General features: G+C 40.9%; 1 protein-coding gene across 17 annotated transcripts in view; it reads left to right on the plus strand.

Annotated features, from left to right (window-relative positions):
• LOC131222527 (ATP synthase subunit O, mitochondrial-like) overlaps positions 1 to 15,883 on the plus strand; it is a 49,021-nt gene that overhangs the window by 13,419 nt on the left and 19,719 nt on the right. For 10 of the 17 annotated variants that reach the window (XR_009160092.1, XR_009160090.1, XR_009160091.1 and 7 more), the window contains exon 2: positions 4,532 to 4,771. The exons of 6 other annotated variants lie outside the window; for them this stretch is intronic. Coding sequence is in view for 1 of the 11 variants with exons in the window: in XM_058217637.1 (XP_058073620.1) it covers positions 4,532 to 4,756 (225 nt within the window). In the remaining 10 variants the exon portion in view is untranslated. Of the gene's footprint in view, positions 1 to 4,531; positions 4,790 to 15,883 lie in introns of all 17 variants that reach the window. One more of the 17 variants, XR_009160094.1, reaches the window with a different exon arrangement.

Consider the following 15,883-nt stretch of genomic DNA (forward strand, 5'->3'; position numbering starts at 1 on the left):
ATTTTGTCGGAATAGTCGTCCAATTGCAACGCTTCTTTGTTGAACCAAGAGATGTAATCTTTAAATGACTCTCCACTTCTTTGTTTGAGGGTAAGCAGATGGGTTAATGCTTTCCGACTCCTCTTCCCGACGATGAACTGCGTCAGGAAGGCCTCGCTGAGTTCGACAAACGTACTAATCGTCCTCAGCTTGAGTTGTCGGTACCAGTTCCTCGCAGCCCCTGTGACGGTAATGGAGAAAGCCCTGCACATCATTACTTCCGATGCCGACTGAATTTGCATCCAAGAACGATACGACTCTGTGTTCCGTCGGATCTCTGGACCCTGAATACTGGATGATGGGGGGCATCCTGAACCTTGGAGGCATTGTGTTAATAAACGAAGGCTCGGTCTTCTCCATCATCGCTCTACTGCAGTTGGAGCCTACGTCTGGTGATCCTGGTGTATGCTCTTGATCTGGTTTCAGAGTTCTTCAAGTTGAGCTTCCCATGGGTCTCTGCTCTCAGAGACAGTTTCAGAAGGTGCCTTGACCTCGGGTGTTCTGCTCCTTTCTAATTCATGGTGGAGGTCTATCGGGGCTAGGGCCGAAGTCTCAGATACGTTTGTCAGGACTCGGGTCGCTGCATCTCGTACATGAGTTGGGGCTCGGGCTGACATGCTCCGAGATGCTCCCGCTTGCGATCCTATGAGGATGGGTCGATTTGCAGGGACCGGAGCGTTCTCTTCTTGATAGGGAGGCGGATGATGACTTGCGGCCTGTTGCCGCTTCAGTTGATTGATCTCTTCGACCAATGTTTGCACCTGATTCTGTAACGCTCGATACTTGCCACCTCGGCTTCGAGTTCGTTGAGATGGTCCAAACGGGGCCGACTCAGCATGGAGTACTGAAGATGAGTGTTGTTGTCCAGTGGGTTCGGGATCCGTTGGTTGCGCCTCAAGTGCTCTCCTTTTTCCCTTAGCCACTTATGGTGGAGTTACAAAAGACTTTTTGTCCAATTTTCCATAGACGGCACCAAAATGTTGATGCAGAAATCTGGTTCACCCACACCGAGCTCCGAGCTCGGACTTCGACCTCTTGATACCTGCACAAAGGAAGGACAAAGGAGACCCTGGCTAGAGCAGGGGACCCTCTGATGCCAAAGTCAGGCTAGGAATCTGGGTCTAAGCGGTGTAGTAGGGTTTTGGGTGAGAGATTTTGCGTACCTGTTCCCTTGCATTTGACAACTATTTATACCTTTCAACTAGGATAGACATGTCCGCAATACTTGCACGATCTTAGCCACTAACCACGACCGACGAATATGTATATATTGACGGTTATGCAGTTATCCCGTTGATCGCGTGATAATGGGACACCGTATCAGTCCGAGACGATGATGGCATTGTACCTCGGAGTTGATATTAAATTGAGCAAGATTTCATCAAGTCTTGTTTCTCAGACGTTTACCTCATGCCTCGATGCTCGGAAGACACTCCAAGCCTCGCCACTCAGAGACATCTCTCGATCACGCTACTTGAATGTCTCTCAATACCTCGCTACTCGGAGGACTCTTCAGGTCTCAGAGCACTTTGGATTTTCCCATAACATGGGCCATGCCAATGGTCCTTCATTATCATTTCTAGTTAGAGCCTCGAGGCATGAACAAAATCATACAGGTTGATAAATAACAAAATGGAACTGTCTTGATTTCTTACTTTATTCTTCTAATTTTTTCTTTTTGGGAAGTTATAGGAATTTTATTAGTAAGGCGCCGAAAGGTGACAATGAATAATACAAAGAGCAGAGTGCAAAAAACAACAAAGCCATGCAAGACCCCAGAAGCTAGAAAATTACATCCGTCCCATTCCCGTACCAATCCCCACACTCTCCGCAAACTCAGTCGCTAGGAACCTTTTAACTCCTCACCCACTGAAACGTCATCCCAAAGAGACAACAAGGCACCCAAGGAACGTGGCATAACCCAAGAAATATTGAATTTGAGAAGGATGCCATACCACACCTTGGAAGCAAATGGGCAGTGGATAAATAAATGATTGATAGATTCCAAGTTGGCCATGCATAGCGAATAAACACTGGTAAGAAACATCCCTCTTTTTTGAAGATTATTCATGGTTAAAATTCTGATCTTTGTGCATTACTTGAAATGTCTATTTTGGTTTTGCAAGTGATGTCTCATTTTGTTTTTTTTATTTTGAAAGGTGCAAGTGATATCTCATTGATTTTAGGTTTCTTGTACACAAAATATATGTCAGAAGAGATGTGAAAATTGCATCATTCCTTTGATAATCCAAACCGTTCATTCATCACACAGTTATTATTATTATTTTTTGACAGATAACGAGAAATTTTATAGAGAGGAAAAAACAGAGCAACAAAAGGGGACTGGCCAGCTGTGATAGCCGATCAGTTTCACCCTAGAAAAAGCAAATTACGACCCTTTAGTTTTTCAATAGCAAAAGCCCATTCAACTATAAAGTGTATAACCCTACTGATCGTATCCTCTATCGACTTTGAAGTGTCATTAAAATACCTCCCATTTCTTTCTTCCCACACCACCCACCAAGCAGCCAAGATGGATATCTGCCAGAGTTTAGACCTTTGTTTGCCGCACTTAACTCCTTGCCAGGCCTTCAACAAACTGCAAACCGAGTCTGGAAAAACCCATTGAAGCTGAAATCGAGACAGAATTTCAGACCAAATACGATATGTGAACGGACAGTGCACGAAAAGATGGTCCACAGTTAAATTATTGGGCCATAAACCAAAAAGTTTCAGGGATTCAATAATCAGAGCTTTGCAAACCCTCAAGCATGTGCAATAAAGCTTGTGTGGATGCCACGCAAGTGCCAGCGCCCAGCGTGGCATCATAGGTCTGAGATGCAATCCATCCATTAGAATGACACCACTATATCGATGCCCTAGCCCAGGAATCAGGTTGATCTAATCGTCAGGTGGGCCACAATTTGTAAAATGTTAAATGGCTACATGGTGCTGATTTAGAGAGAGAGAGAGAGAGAGAGAGAGAGAGAGAGAGAGAGAGAGAGAGAGAGAGAGAGAGAGAGAGAGAGAGAGAGAGAGAGAGAGAGAGAGAGAGAGAGAGAGAGAGGGTGTATATTGAAACCCCACCTCTCTACGCTTATTTATAATAGTAAAAACAAAAAACGTGAATGGGGCCTATGGGCCTTATTACATGGACTTAGGCCCAATGCGCCTTATTCAACTATCAAGCTTACAACACTTCCCCTCAAGCTGGCGGATCTGAATGAGGCCCATCTTGAAACAAGGGCTAACATTATCAAACCTAAGAGAGAAAAGTTCTTCTCAAACATAACAAATGGAGGGGCTGAAAAACTTGGTTGAAGTTCCCATCTGCCTGTTTCCAATGTTGGGGCTCACATGTTGATTGGATATCATGGATGTGATGAAGAAAGATGAGCTCTTCTTCATCATGAGTGGCCTTCAACCATGGACAAATTAGGAATTCTAATCAAGAAATCCATGCCCAAAATGACTTTGAAGTCATCCAATGAAGCAATAGACAAACGTGCCTTGCCACTCCACACCATCGATGCCTGGCCACACCATCGGTGGGTTCGACTTCAGAGTTAATCACCTTTTATCTTGCTGGAGTCCTTTAAAACCGCTAGTCCCATCATGTTTCCTACTCTCCCAAGATGACGTTGTGAATCCCCTTGTGCCAACCATGGCTTCTGTGAAATACTCATCGGTTTGTATGTCAATGTACATCAACTCCCTATTAAGTGGTTTGGCCTTCCTCACCACATTTTCTCCAATTCATTAAGCGATTGAATGACCCCATCCTCACCTTCTCCTACTATTTTTGGGTTTGGATCAAGTTTAAGCCTTATCTCTGTGGGCACTCCCTTGCAGGAGAACTAAAGAGAGCACAGGAGAGTGAATGGGAAAGCTTATATTGCACCATAAAGGGAAGATTACAACTTTGAGGAGTTGAGCCCCAAATGAGGGGATTTCCCTACATATGGGCTTAGGAACCTTTTAGACACCTCACATTAATGACTTAGATTGTGCCATGTGATACTTATCCATCAGTGAAGAATACTCTAGAAACTTTATATGTTTTTCCAATTTCCACACAAGCTTGGCTGCTAAATCCAGTCATGTTAAAAAAAAGAAAGATTTCTTTTATGCAAATCTAGTCATTAGGTGAATCTCTCGACTCTCAGAACTCAGAAACAATTTCTTTCAGTCCAGGGATCACTCTATCACACCCATCTGGAGATATTCAGAGTACTTGCTGCTCATGGTGTTCAATATTTTAATGGTTGTTGGTTAGTTTGTAAGATAACAATACAACTAGCATATTTGTTTCCATCTGCACGATAACAATATGACTAGCATATTTGTTTCCATCTGCAAGATAAAATTATGACTAGCATTTTCGTTTCCATCTGCAAGATAACAATACGACTAGCATATTTGTTTCTATCTGCAATGTGAATGCTTGTAATTTACTGATCAGTGTTAATTTCAACTATGTTGATTTTTTTAGGTACCTCTAGTGCCTTTTGGAGTGTCTGGAAACTATGCCTCTGCCTTGTTTGCCGGACAAAGAACCTTTCAAAAAAAGAATAATAAAATGCCGGACAAATTTGAATCTGAGATTCTTGACATTGTTGAGGCTTCCAAGAAAAGTCCTGTTTTTTCACAGTTCATAAAGGATTTATCTGTGCCCGGGGAGACCGGGGTAAAGACTATACAAGAGAAATTTTCTTAAGGTGGATTTTCAGATGTGAGTGAGAACTTTTGGGTATGATTGGTTTTCCTTGATAAAGTTAAGTCTTATCTATATAGCCTGCAGCATTTAGAAAGTGCTGTTGGAAATAGAACCATATTGTTTTTCGGCACTGCTATCAGCTAGCTAGATGTTATACATTGGCTGTTAAGGTATGATTGGTTTTCCTTGATGAATTTAAGTTTTTTCCATATAGCCTGCAGCATTTAGAAAGTACTGTTGGAAATAGAACCATATTATTTTTCGGCACTGCTATCAGCTGGCTAGATGTTATACACTGGCTGTTTCCTGGAGAAACTGTAGCATGATATTGCACATTGGAACTATCAGTTTGTTAAATGGACCCTGCATGATGCAGGACCACAAAAACTAAAATAAGGCAAATGGGAGCAAACAGCCTGGACTCACAGATCGGGCATTAACTTTGTCCAGGGGCCTGATCAGCAGTTTCGGCCACTTTTGGTCTACGTACTTGCAATCAAATGGCTAGACAATGTTTAGATTGCCTAGTGGGCCCCACCTCAATTCCACAAATGTGGAAAGTAAGCCTAGGAGCTGCCAAACTGTATGCTTTTGAAGATCCTCCGGTTTAACAAAGCGACCCGGTTATTTTGTTTCTTTATTTGCATTTGAAGTAGCTGGATTAGATAAGCTTTCTTATTTGCATTTGAAGTAGCTGGATTAGATAGACTGCGCGGACTAGAGAGGAATGCTTTTCTATGATTGAATAATGATGGAAGAGAATGTATAGAAGAAATGGGAGATTTTTAGATATTTGTCGGAGATCTTATGGTCAATGGATCCTGGAAAGGATTCTTTAGGCCATTGAGAGGTATAACGCAAGGAGGCCCATTATCCTCCTATTTTTTCATGGTAATGGCGGAGGCATTAAGCAAAATGTTATCTAAAGGGCAAGAAGTTGGTCTTTTTCAGGAGTTTGCAGTAGATAGGGTGCATCTGCCTATCTCTCATTTCTAGTTCATGATGATACTCTTATTCTGTGAAGCCGACGAATATATGGTGCAAAGATTGAGAATAATCATTTGTTGTTTTGCAATGGTTTTAGGTTTGAAAGCGAATGCCACCAGGAGTGAAATGTTGGGGGTGTGAGTTCTTAAGGAATTTGATCATTGGTGGGGGACTTTTCTCATAATCTACCTCGGTCTTCCTTTTTGTATCGGGAAGTTGGCAAAGCATTTATGCTCTACAGTTGTGGAGAGGTTCGAAAAGAAACTAGACAAACAGAAAAGCCCATATTTATCCCTCGGTGGTCGGATAATGCTCACTAAGTCTGCTCTTTTGAGTTTGCCCTTGTATTTTGTCCCTTTTCAAGTGCCCCAATTTTATCCTCAAAACTTGATAAATTGCGTAAAGACTTCCTTTGGTAGGGTTCGGATGACAGAATGAAATTTCACTTATTGTTGTGGGGTGAGGTTTGTAAACCTTTGAAGGAGGGAGGGGCCGGGATTAGGGATTTTGAGTTGATGAATAGGTCTCTTTTGGAAAAATGGGTGTGGTGTTTTAGGGAGGAAGGAGTCTCGTGGTGGAAATAGATCAAAACCGGGAAGTATGGGGCTAGGATGGGGGATGGTGGATTAGAGGCTCCATATCTAGAGCCTCCAGAATATGAAGGGAATTTCGATTCTTAAGAAAGATGTTAGAGATGGGGTGGGTTTCTCTTTAGGAAATGGTGAGAGAATTTGTTTTTGGGAGATGTGTGGGCCAAGGATTATACTCTCTAGGTAGTGTTCCCAAGAATAGCGTGCCTCTCTTTGACAAAGGAAATTAAAATTTCTGAGTGTTATTCTATAGTGGGAAATGATATTGTTTGGTCTCTTCCTTGTCAACGCGACATGAATGATGAAGAAGTGGAAGAGTTGGCAAGCCTCCTTAACAAGCTTCTCCCATATGTTCTAGATAGTACTGTGTAGGACAAGATGCTTTGGCTCAAGGATAATTTGGGCCACTTCTTGGTTAGGTCTTTCTACTGATATCTATGATCCAAGTCTATTGCTAGGTGGTGCGACCATACATCCCATGTGTGGCACTATGGGGTACATTCAAAAGTTGTGTCATTTGGTTGGCTAATCAGAAGAGATTTCTGATGCAGGCAAATTAACCACTTGCTCTAAAAGCTCGAACTGATAGAGCATGGCGAAATAATCCCTTTATCTCATAGCCCAGGCCCCAAATCCATAGGTTAGCTCCTTAGCCGAACCCTCATTGTGGGTTCCAAATCCATGGGTTCTGCCTCACACAAGCCACCCGCCTCACACGGCCCCCAAATCCATGGGTTTCGCGGGCCGCCCACCCTGAGTGTGCCCCCGCATTAATCACCCCCGGTGAGGAGTATCGAACACCAGACCTTCCGCTCTGATACTAATTTGATCCAGGACAATTAATCACTTGCTCAAAAAGCTCGAACTGATAGAGCATGGCAAATTAATTGTTTTATCTCATAGCCCAGGCTCCAAATCCATAGGTTAGGTCCTCGGCCGAACCCTCCTCGTGGGCCCTATATCTGTGGGTTCCGCCTAATACGAGCCACCCGCCTCACATGGGCCCCAAAAATCCATGGGTTCCACGGGCCGCCTACCTCGAGTGTGCCCCTACATCCCACAAGTCACCCTACTTGAGCTCGATGTGAAAAATGCCCCTGCATTAAGTTCTCATTGTTGACAACCTTCAAAGAAGATCTATGATTCTCTCAAACTTATGCATCATGTGTATGGGGGATGTTGAGTCAGTTAATCATATTTTTATTCATTGCAAGGCCATTGCCAAAATATGGAGCTGCTACATTTATGCTTTTGGTATGTCTTGGGTAATGTTCGACTCAGTTGTGTTGATAATTTTGAGTTGGCATGGCATTTAAATTGGGAAACGTAAGGCTGTGCTATGGAGAATGACAATTTTGGCTATTTGGTGGGCGATTTGGGGGCAAGAAATAGTGGATATTTTGTTAATATTTCTCGTAAGGAAGTGGATGTGCTATCTAGAGTAAAATCTTTGATTTTGGAATGGGCATCAAATGTAAAATCTTTGGAGGATTGTAATTATAATTTTATGCTTTATTAGTACTTTGTGTCGCCAACTCGGTGCCTTTGAGAGAGAGAGAGAGAGAGAGAGAGAGATTAGGAATCCTAGAATCTAGGAAGATTTCCCCTTTAAACTAATGGTTCTCCGAGGAGTAAGGTATTTAATAACGGTAATGGTGGCTGTAATGGCCACCGCTATTATTGTTACGATATGGCATGTAACCGCTATTAGAGCCTTTTTTAAAAAAAGAAAAAAAAGAAAAAAACCTATGTCGGCGTATAACAGGTCATTACAGCCTCTTAAAGTATAATGGTGCCCACCATTACCGTTACGTAATGGCCGCAATGTAACCATTTTTGCATACCATGTTGAGTAGCTTTAGTTTGCAAGGCATGAGGAACATTAATTTATAAACAAAAGAAAGGTTTGTGATGCGGGACAATTAACCACTTGCTCTAAAAGCTCGAACTGATAGAGAATGGCGAATCAATCCCTTTATCTCATAGCCCAGGCCCCACATTGCATGGGTTAGGACCTCGACCGAACCCCCTCATGGGCCCCACTTCACATAGGTTCCGCTTCACACAGGCCACTCGACTTAAGTGTGTCCCTGCATCCCACAGGCTACCCCACTTGAGCCCGGTGTGAAAATGGCCATGCATTAGGCCCTGTTTGGATTCACGTATTAGGATGTGTTGTATTGTATCCGGGTACCTTTCATGTATACGTTGGAAGATTTTCAGAATACATCCTAATCAGCATGCCATTATTCAATGTTTGGATAGGACGTATTCTTCAGGCAAGTATACAATTTCTTGTACTATGCAATGTTTGGATACGAAGTATTAGGCCTGCGTATTGTACTGTCGTACAACATCTGTACGGAATGATTTTTTTGAAATTCGACGTCCATTTCATAAGAGCTGGTGCCAACCGTCAGTTGATATCATTAATCCTAGCCGTCCAACATGTTCGTTATTGAGTAATCCTATCCAACCATCCATAGGGTTCACGTTAGTGAGGCCCACTTGCCGATATTGAGTGTGACAAAATTAAGCAACCGATGGAAGGCTCTGATCTACAAAGTATCATGATAGTAAGGCCCACCTGGGTTACCAGCACAGGAACATCTTGCGAAAAACCTCCATCCGAAAAATAGGGGGCCAGTTGTGGACCCCACGATGAGGTTAGCGCTCATCCACACCGTCCATCGGTTTTTTAGGAGCTAACGAAACCTGATCTGGGCCACCTTTGTGCCATACATTAAGGAAAAAAATTGATGCATAATTTTAAAATAAAAATCACAACAAATTATGCAATTGAATAAACAAAACGCACATCACACATCTGATCAGATTTTTCATACCCGAATGAAAGTCACAGGAAAAATCGTACACATAGTATATTCCCAAAAAAATACTACATAGACACACACACACACACACACACACACACACACACACACACAAAACGCCATTATGATCCTTCACAAACTACTTTAAAACAGTCTTCCAAAACTAAAGATTTAGACTCAAATTGAAATCGGCTGCTCTGGACAGTCACGTAAACAACGACAAAATAAACTCCCTACCAGCCGCAAACAATATGAACAGACTAAGCAACAAACCAACAAGCGGACGATCGATGACTGGTTCGTTTCCTACACCATCAGTCGCCACCCTTTCATGCCTGTCTTCTTCTGAGCCAATGTCGCCTGTTATGGTTCGCTCTATGGGTGCAGCTACACAGGTCTCATTGTCTATCGTCACGGGACGACGTGATGCACGAACATGCTGACTTCCAGGTGTTTCTTCGGCTGCTCTGTCAATGACGATGACCTAAATGAAATAGTAAACAAAGCATATTCTCTATTAATACGATACTAGTAAGATTTAATAATCATTGCTTTAACTATCAAATCTTAAAACGTACGATTTTTTTAAGCGCATCAACCAACCTTGTATTGATTCCATGCAATCATGGCATCTTCACAACACGTGAAAGACTCATGTTTGCACCCACCAAATCCGTGACCTTGTGCCTTACAGTCTTCCCACGACTCAAATATCTCGGGTTTCCTTCCGACGAACACCACGTAAAATTTCTTCTTCATTTTTCCTGCAATTGGTAAACATACAGTTTGTCAGCGCAAAAGGAGATTGATGTCTAGCAAATATCTTGACAAATTGAATAAGAAGCAGGCAAAATGAAAGTGAAGGTATGTAAACATAATGAGGTCAGAAATATATCAGTATGAAACTAATTCAAATAGCTCCGATTAGTGATATGATGTCAATAGTACCTATCGAAAGATACAAAACAAGAGTGTATCGGAAATCTTGTGAATCCGAAACAGTAATTCGACATTAACTTGCCAATATTATCCAAACCAACTATTAGTAGTGGTAGACAACTGATCCAATATTACAAACTTGGGAACTATCATTTTCCTGTCTAGTAAAACTGTATCACTCAAAACCTGTCAAGGTTATCTGTCTTGCATAACAAATCTGGGAACCAAAATTCCCAGACTAGCAAAACTGTATCAATAGCAATATATGAATGTTATCTGTCTACCTCATTAAATGCAAGTGATGGTATGTTAGATTAAAATAGTTAGAAGTATATCAATATGAAACTAATTCAAATAGCTCTGATTCAGTGATATGATGTCAATAGTATCTATCGAAAGATTCAAAACAAGAGTGCATCGGAAATCCTATGAATACGAAACCGTAATTCAACATTAACCTGCCAATATTATCCAAACCAACTATTAGTAGTGGTAGACAAGTGAACCAATATTACAAATCTGGGAACCAGATTTTCCTGTCCAGTAGAACTGTATCACTCAAAACCTGTCAGGGTTATCTGTCTCGCATAACAAATCTGAGAACCAAAACTCCCAAACTAGTAGAACTGTATCAATAGCAATATATGAAAGTTATCTGTCTACCATAACAAATCTGGGAACCATAACTCCCTGAGTTCAAAATTGTATCAATACAAATATGTGCAGATTATCTGCCTACCACAACAAATCTGGGAACCATAACTCCTTGAGTAGCAAAATTGTATCAATACAAATATGTGCAGATTATCTGCCTACCATAACAAATCTGGGAACCATAACTCCCTGAGTAGCAGAACTGTATCAGTACAAATATGTTAAGATGATCTGCCTACCAGAACAAATCTGGGAACCATAACTCCCTGAGTAGCAGAATTGTATCAGCACAAATATGTTAAGATGATCTGCCTACCAGAACAAATCTAGGAACCATAACTCCTTGAGTAGCAGAATTGTATCAGTACAAATATGTTAAGATGATCTGCCTATTAGAACAAATCTGGGAACCAAAACTCCCTGAGTAGCAGAATTGTATCATTATCAAATATGTGAAGATTATCTGTCTATCAGAACATAATTGAGAACCAAAACTCCTTGACTGGCAGGATGATTCATGCCAGAATTGTAGCAGTAAGAATGTTAAACCTGCGACATTATAAGTAGACTTTGGAATAGTTCAGTGGCCACGCATAACTACCACAATTCCTACTAACCAACATAAACCATGCACGAATTGCATGATCTAATCCACCTGCATTAAAACCTGCCACATGACCCATTTGACCTCCATTAAAACCTGCAACATTCTCATATATACGGCACAATCAATATGGGAAGGTCAAGATTGTCATCAGAATTGCTGAGCCAACAACAATTTAAACATCCACAGTATTAAAGTTAAATTCCAAAAGACCGCTCCATGTATGGCCCAGATAAAACAGTAACCACACCCATCTAGCAAAAAGAAAGTAATGTCCAAAACACCATTGTCAAGAAATATATGATAAGTGACCCAAATTCACTCCTGGCCACTCTGAGGAAGGATAACATTTTCTATCCATTCCTTTCTTATTTCGTGTCCCATCTTCATAAAATACCCAACACTTACTAAATCGGACTGCAACACTCTTCCAGCCCGAATTTGGTCCTCACTGCTAAGACCATCCACGTCCTCAAGTATCCCCAGGACCCGCTGCACACGCGTCATGCTCTTGCCCTGTGCCATAGTTATGGTCAGGGCCTTTACAGCTTCTGCCACTCCCCCCATCCTGTCCCCTATTTGTTCGCTCGGCTTACCTTTCCTATGACGGCTATTGTCACTTGCATCTGCACGACTGTGACGAGATCCTGACGTTGTCTTCATTGGGCTTTTGTCATATCCCGTTGCTCTTTTTGTGGATCGATCGACATCGTGAGTGCAGGGAGTAGGCCTTTAATCATCCTCATCATCGGATGAGAGTCGTACAGTATCAGAAGCCTGCTCGTCAGAGTCGTCATCAGAATTCAATTTGTTACGACTGCGCCGCTTTCCTGAAATAGGTGAAGAGTAAGCCGTGCTTGCAAATGAACCATGTGCACATTCATTGCCGAATATAAATGCCAAGTCATCCCATCTGTCAATGTGCGTTCCACGCGCTCGTTCAGCATAGGGGTGTGATTGTACAAACAAAGACAATATATTAAACATCATATATTGAAATCTAGAACTTTGTGGAATGGAAAGAAAAAAAATTCATAAATCCTACCGCGATATATCCATCCCAGACATCATCGGTAGCGACAACCATCTTTCTGTCTTCATCCCACCCAAAACCAGATGCATTGAGTAGGTCCTTTATAGCCCAATACAACCTCTTCAAGGTCTGCAGGCGATTAGATATGTGACGATTTTCAAGTAAAATGCCACAACTATCATGCATTTCTTTGATGGTTGCCTTGTAGGCCTTGGGTTTAAACCTGATATCACTCTTAAGGCCGAGATTGACTTGTTCAACCAAGGCATCTACCAACGAATTGTCCATAATGTCAGCCCATTGTACTCTACTTATTTTACTAGTAGAGGCTATTCTACGCCTCGGGGTAGATATACCCTTTGGTGAGGGCCCTTTCCTTGAGGACGTGTCAATTTTTTTTGGAGTTGAAAGAGGTTGTGTTGGTGATCATGGACTTATGGCTGGATGACCACCCCTATTTGAAGGGGATGACTTGACGTTTTTATTCCTCGGATCCTTCGTGGTGCTCCTCGGGAAATTCATTTTGACTTACAAACATAACAAATTAATAGCAATATGACAGGAGCATTCGGAAGATGTATGAAATTAATGATTCATAAGGGAATATAAAAAGTTTACTGTCTATCTAACTATAAAATCCACACGAAAGGTAAAAATGAGTTAAAATATTCCTGCTATAAACATAACAGATCAGTACAGAATCAGTGAAAACTAAATACGTTATCTGGTGCGTGGAAGACTGTCATTCCACATTCTCTCAGCTATCTCGTCTCTTTTCCTCGCCCACTCTTCCCGACCGTGATCCGTCACCCGAGATAAAGCTCGTCCTTCCTTCATGCTAATTATCTCTACAGGGGATGGTGAAACATCCTCTGTACTATCTCCGCTGTCCTCTACTATCTTAGCCAGTCCGTCATCACCATTAACATGAAGGAAATTATGAAGGACATAACAAGCTATGACAATTTTAACTTGAGTTTTAAACTTGAACTGAGGAGTACGTAGGATAGGAAAGCGGCCCTTTAAAAGCCTAAAAGACCGCTCTATGACATTTCGCAACTGGGCGTGACGATAATTGAAAAGTTCTTTTTGATTAGCAGGCTTTCTTCCAGTTCGGAACTTATTCAAACGATATCGCACACCTCGATAGAGGGCCATAAACCCGGCCGAATGTGCATATCCAACATCAACGACATAATATTTTCCTACATATTGTAATATATGTTTCAGTTATGTTTCATAAATAAACTCTTAAAATGTAAAAAAACACCCCCTATATATGATTACCATGAGGAATCAGAAAACAGTCCAGGCGATGGGTTAATGCATTTTGTAAGACACGTGCATCGGATGCGGAATCATCCCAACCAGCAAGCACATACACAAATTTCATATCGAAAGTACATGTAGCGAGAACATTTTGAGACAAATCCTTTCCTATTTCTGAAAGTTGAACTCATTTCTTTTGGCAAATAAGCCGGGATATGGGTGCCATCTAGGGCCCTGACGTAGTCCAAGAATCAAACGTGTGCCACATGATCAGTTCCTTTTACCACGTATAATTCTTACCTACGACATCCAACACTTGTATAATATTACCTGAAAGTATGCACTCCATAGAGGATTGTCGGATATTTCTTTGGGTGTGTGAAATCCAGGGAACTTCACATATTCTGGATATAGACCGATAATAGCATCCAACACCCTAGTAAAGTGTTTGCTTACAGTCTCACCAGATTTTGTAAATCGATGACCAATCACACGATTACGTACATTGTGTCCGACAGTATGTAAGAACATTACAACCTGCTCTTCCATACTACACCTCCTCGTATCGGATAGGAGTTTGCGATCTCTCAACAATGAACATAATTCGAAGAAATTGTCCCTGCACATTCTCAGCTGCGCAAGACAATCAACATCATTTTTTCTTATTATGCCATTGACAAATCTATCCCTATCAATGTGACAATCCTTCTGCTTTGCCTTAATACAGTAACGGCGATAATATTCAGCAGCGCCCATTACACATGCAAAGACTGCAATGGTTGTTAATGCTGCAACTACTTCACTCTCAGTCCATTCACTAGCAGATGACCTTTCATCACTATTTTCCCAGCTATCGGAAGCCATAGATTATTGTAGATGAAATTTATCTGAATGGAAATTACAATGAACCATAAAAATTATAGAAAAATATGCAATTGATATTTAACAGTCACAACAGAGAAGCTGAAAAGTATGTGATGCATCTGTTTTTATGCAAATCAAATCATTATCTATTTACAGTTTTTTTTTTTTTTTCAATTGAATGAAGCATAAATCTCTTTTTACAGTTGAATGAAGCATGAATCTCTTCTTACAGTTGAACGAAGCATGCATCTTTCAATATAGTTGAATGAAACATTAATCAAACATACAGTAGACATTTTGAATCATGAATATCTGTTTATAGTTATGTAAACATAAATGAATTTGTTTACACTTACACATCCAATCATGAACTTCCAAGTTCACACTTTTATAATTTTTTTGATGCATGAATATTTGTTTATAAATATTTAAGCTTTGGATTCACTATCTGTTTACAGTTATGTAACCATACATGAATATGTGTTTTCAGTTATTTAAGCAAATCGGAATATCTGTTTACAGTTATTTATGCAATCATGAATATGTATTTGCAGTTGTTTATCCAACCAGCTGATCATCATCGATTACTTGAAGCACCTGATTTACTGTCTACATATATCTTCTAAAGTTTTTGATATACACATAATTATTTTGATTTAAGTACCCGTCAATGAACATTATACATTCTGATAAACATGGGAATATCGAAATCAGTATTCACATACTTGTTCTCTGAATTGGAGATTGTAGAGACTTGGAAATATTGCACTGAGAGCTGCAAGACTTCTAATGTCTGCATCGGCGCATGATTAATTTTAGGGGTTAGGGTTTGCTTTGACGATTAAAATATTTGATTGAGGAGATGGCAAATAAAAATGCGTGCTTTAATAGCACGCATGCCTTGATATAGAAATGTAGACAATAGTGAATAAGGAAAACATATTCACATAGGACCTATTGAAAATCTCAGTACAGCCGCATATAACCTTGCAGCTGTAATTGTAACTAGGCATATAACAATGTTATCAGGGGAAATCCTACATTGGTCTCGCATAACAGTTTACGAGGACTTTATTGCTGAAAATGGTAAACATATACGAAAGAGTGCATTTTAACCGAAAAGGGGTTTTAGAAGTGTAATACCTCAAAGAGAGATCAAGCCGGTAGATGGAGAGCCTTAGGAGAACAGAAATATTTCCAAATACAGAATGTTTTGCAGAGATTATACGACTGTGGGTATTTATAAACAGAAGCATTCCAATTTTCAAAATTTCTGCAAGCCACAGACAGAATCGACTACCTGATTCTGGGTCGCATGCACCCGTCCTTTCCAATACTCCACCCCTCCAAGAC

This window comes from Magnolia sinica, chromosome 13 (genome assembly GCF_029962835.1).
Source record: "Magnolia sinica isolate HGM2019 chromosome 13, MsV1, whole genome shotgun sequence".
Classification (NCBI taxonomy): domain Eukaryota; kingdom Viridiplantae; phylum Streptophyta; class Magnoliopsida; order Magnoliales; family Magnoliaceae; genus Magnolia; species Magnolia sinica.